Below are 2,995 nucleotides of genomic sequence, written 5' to 3'. Positions count from 1 at the left end.
TCTGTTGTTTTTTTTTGCCAATACATCTATTGAACACAAAGTCAAAGTTTGACATATTATAACCGATTAGGGTTCCCACAGATTCATTCGAATCTATGTTCCTGATAAAGTATTGTGTAAACGCTACCTGTAATGTAATTAGTATTTTTAATTAAAGTCATTTGTTTTAGTATATTTTATTAGACATATAAATCAAACTTGCACAACTCTTGAAACTAAAAAAAAGGCTTAAGTTATGCTCAACTTAAGTTGGGAATAGCTTTAACCTATGCAATAAAGTCATAATGTCAAAACTTAACCAGTAACTTTTCAGAAGTTTTAACTGAAATAACGATTAATTACAGTTACATATATACTTTTTTGATCAATAACAGGACGACGAACGCCACCTATTATTCCTCATCATCAGAAGAAAGCAGCGATATTACCTAAAATAATAAACGTACTATAACGTGCTTCTAATTTTGCCGTAGTACCATAGGTTTATTAGTTGTTCTTCAAACTTACTTCTTCGGGTTGTGGCCGAATTTTGATGTTAAATTTCTCCTCCACATCTGTAATCGAGTAGTACTCATCACTGTCCTCGCCCCCCTCATCCGTAGAAAATATTTCCGTAACATTATTACTACATGCCTCATTGGTTTTTGTTTCGTTAAAGTCAGTCTTTTGATCATCATTTTTATTGTTATTGTTACATAGATCATTTTCTTTTATTATTCCTTCATCGTCTTTTTGCTCCTCCCCTTCTTCAGCGCGAAAGTAATGCATCATTACCCCCTCCCCTGATTCCTCAAATTCGTCATCACTAGAATCACCTTTCGAGTGTTTCCTTTCCTTGTTATTTGCACTCCTCCAAAACGCATTTTACAGATATTTTATGCGATCATATACCGGATTACTCACTCGCCAGTGGAACTAGAATCCTCAGTGGAATTCCTGGATCGTGTCGGCGGTTTTCCATAAAGAAACCTAGATACTTTGCGATCCAATTTCGACCCGAATATTTGGTTTTTGCACACCTTGGAAGCGTTCACTCTCATGTTTTGCCACACAGTTCTGAGTTCCTTCTCATTGCCGAAACATCTGTTTGCTCTAATATCAAGAAACGTTAGTAAAGAGAATCAAACTGCAATACCAAACTGACCTGCAATGGTTCACAACACTGGCCCAATTGATTCGAACTTGACTGTTGGCGAATTTAGCCTCACCATGGTCTTTCACCGCTTTAAATAAAATTTTCTTTTCCTCTAGCGACCATCGTATGCGACTTCTTAAAAATAAAAAAAAAACTATTGTAATTTGATAAAAGACCATAAGAACACTCACTTCTTGATGGTTAATGGCAAAACTGGTTGGGTGAGTTGTGTAGTTTTGGATGCATTATTGCAGTCGCAAGTTTTTGACTAAAAGGGTTTGATTGAAATAGATAACACAGATTAACTTGAGAAATCACAATGTGATTAGACAGATTTTACACTCACAGATAAGCCAGAACAATCGTTCAAAGATGCAGATGAACTAAAACAGGTAACACACATTTGGGAGGGTAATTTGGCTGAAGGAACTGAATTCAACCTTAATTTTTTCCTATTGGTCTTGTCTTTGAAAATATCTTCTCCCTGAAATTTGTCAAACCATAAGTAATGTGTCGTTATAACGTAACTAATTTGTTCAAATTATAAGGAATTATTATAATCTGTTAATGTGTCGGGTACTCACCTCTAAGCTCATCAGACAGTTCAAAGAAGAAGAAAAAAATTAGACAATTTCACTTAACCGAATAGTGCTTTATTCTACAAACACCATAGCCCAAATACTAACTTTAGTAGTTAAATGTCTTGTAGTTAGGAAAAATCAACAAAGAGATTATAGCACTACTTACCTTGAAATGGTCTTCACAAACTTTTAAATCTTCCCTGTCATGGGTGCATACTGCACTCAGCCATTTTGCCCGTGCTTGGGGCTCAGCAGGAAAATCAAAATACTCTTTTGAACAGCCCCCGCCCTCAGTGGAAGTATTGCCACAACCAGGCACGCAGCATATTTTGTTGAACCAGTAATATTTCATTGTTCAAATTACCGAAACAAGATTCTACTCTATGGACCAAATAAAAATCAAAGAATAGTAAATATCTATTGGATAAGTAGATATATTGTTATATTGCAAAATTTAAAAGATTGCACAAAGATAACTTGATATTAAAGTTAACAACACATCAATTTGGCTTTTCACAGTGTTTTTTCAAGCAAAATTATGCTAAAATGCCTTTGAATGCATTATAGGTTAGGGTCTGGGTTGCAACCCACAACGACTTTATCAAATATTTTTTAAATCAACTTATTGTCCGGAAGTGGAAGGCTCTAAGACGCTTTACCTTAGATCTTTAGGTCTGGAATGAGTAATATAAGCCCTTTGTTATAACCGATTATATTATTTAACTGACTTACTTCACTCGCAGTTATTGAGCTTGTATGTATACAAGTGAATGTCTGAGTGCGTAATAAACCAAAATATTTATCACTTACTTCCAAATAGTAAACTGAAGGACCAAAGACTGGAACTCTACAAAATTTGTCACTACAGTATCAAAAGACACCAAAAGCACGAACTTTGAAATTTCGTAAATTGAGTGAATGAAAATCACTTAGTTTGATTTTGTGAACTCTTGTTTGTCACTCATTAGTTAATTACGGTAAGAATATTTATATTTTTGCTAATTAACGCTTTTAGTCGTTGTTAAAGGGAGATTTGAAGAGAAATAAGTAATAACAAATTAGCTTCATGGTGAGAGTTGTAATTGCAGCTAACAGATGGCGATAATGCAGCACTGATTCAACGTCATAGTTACGACAATTGGCGCAGTCAGCACGAAAACAGCATAAAATTTGTGCTCTATAGAGCAAACTGAACAATTGCGTCCACATTTTCCAGAGCGAAATTAATTTTTCACAGGACAGAAGCATGAAAAAAACACAAGAAAATGAAGAATAAGAG

The 2,995-nt window shown here is 34.7% G+C and overlaps 1 protein-coding gene across 2 annotated transcripts; it reads right to left on the bottom strand.

Annotated features, from left to right (window-relative positions):
• Positions 1-160: 160 nt before the first annotated feature.
• On the bottom strand, positions 161-2,816 carry LOC136341175 (uncharacterized). 2 transcript variants are annotated; one of them, XM_066285845.1, is made up of 8 exons: positions 2,527-2,816; positions 1,883-2,097; positions 1,482-1,619; positions 1,327-1,403; positions 1,145-1,270; positions 904-1,092; positions 508-850; positions 161-428 (listed from the first exon to the last, which is right to left on the bottom strand). In XM_066285845.1, the coding sequence occupies exons 2-8, from the start codon at positions 2,066-2,068 to the stop codon at positions 393-395; spliced, it is 1,095 nt and encodes a 364-aa protein (XP_066141942.1). In that variant the 5' UTR covers positions 2,069-2,097; positions 2,527-2,816; the 3' UTR covers positions 161-392. The 2 variants fall into 2 exon arrangements, with proteins under 2 accessions (XP_066141942.1, XP_066141943.1); XM_066285846.1 differs by lacking the exons at positions 1,883-2,097; positions 2,527-2,816 and adding an exon at positions 1,720-1,861.
• Between the last annotated feature and the right edge of the window lie 179 nt (positions 2,817-2,995).

Source organism: Euwallacea fornicatus, chromosome 9, assembly GCF_040115645.1.
Source record: "Euwallacea fornicatus isolate EFF26 chromosome 9, ASM4011564v1, whole genome shotgun sequence".
Classification (NCBI taxonomy): Eukaryota; Metazoa; Arthropoda; class Insecta; order Coleoptera; family Curculionidae; genus Euwallacea; species Euwallacea fornicatus.
This window is presented reverse-complemented; position numbering and strand designations above follow the sequence as displayed.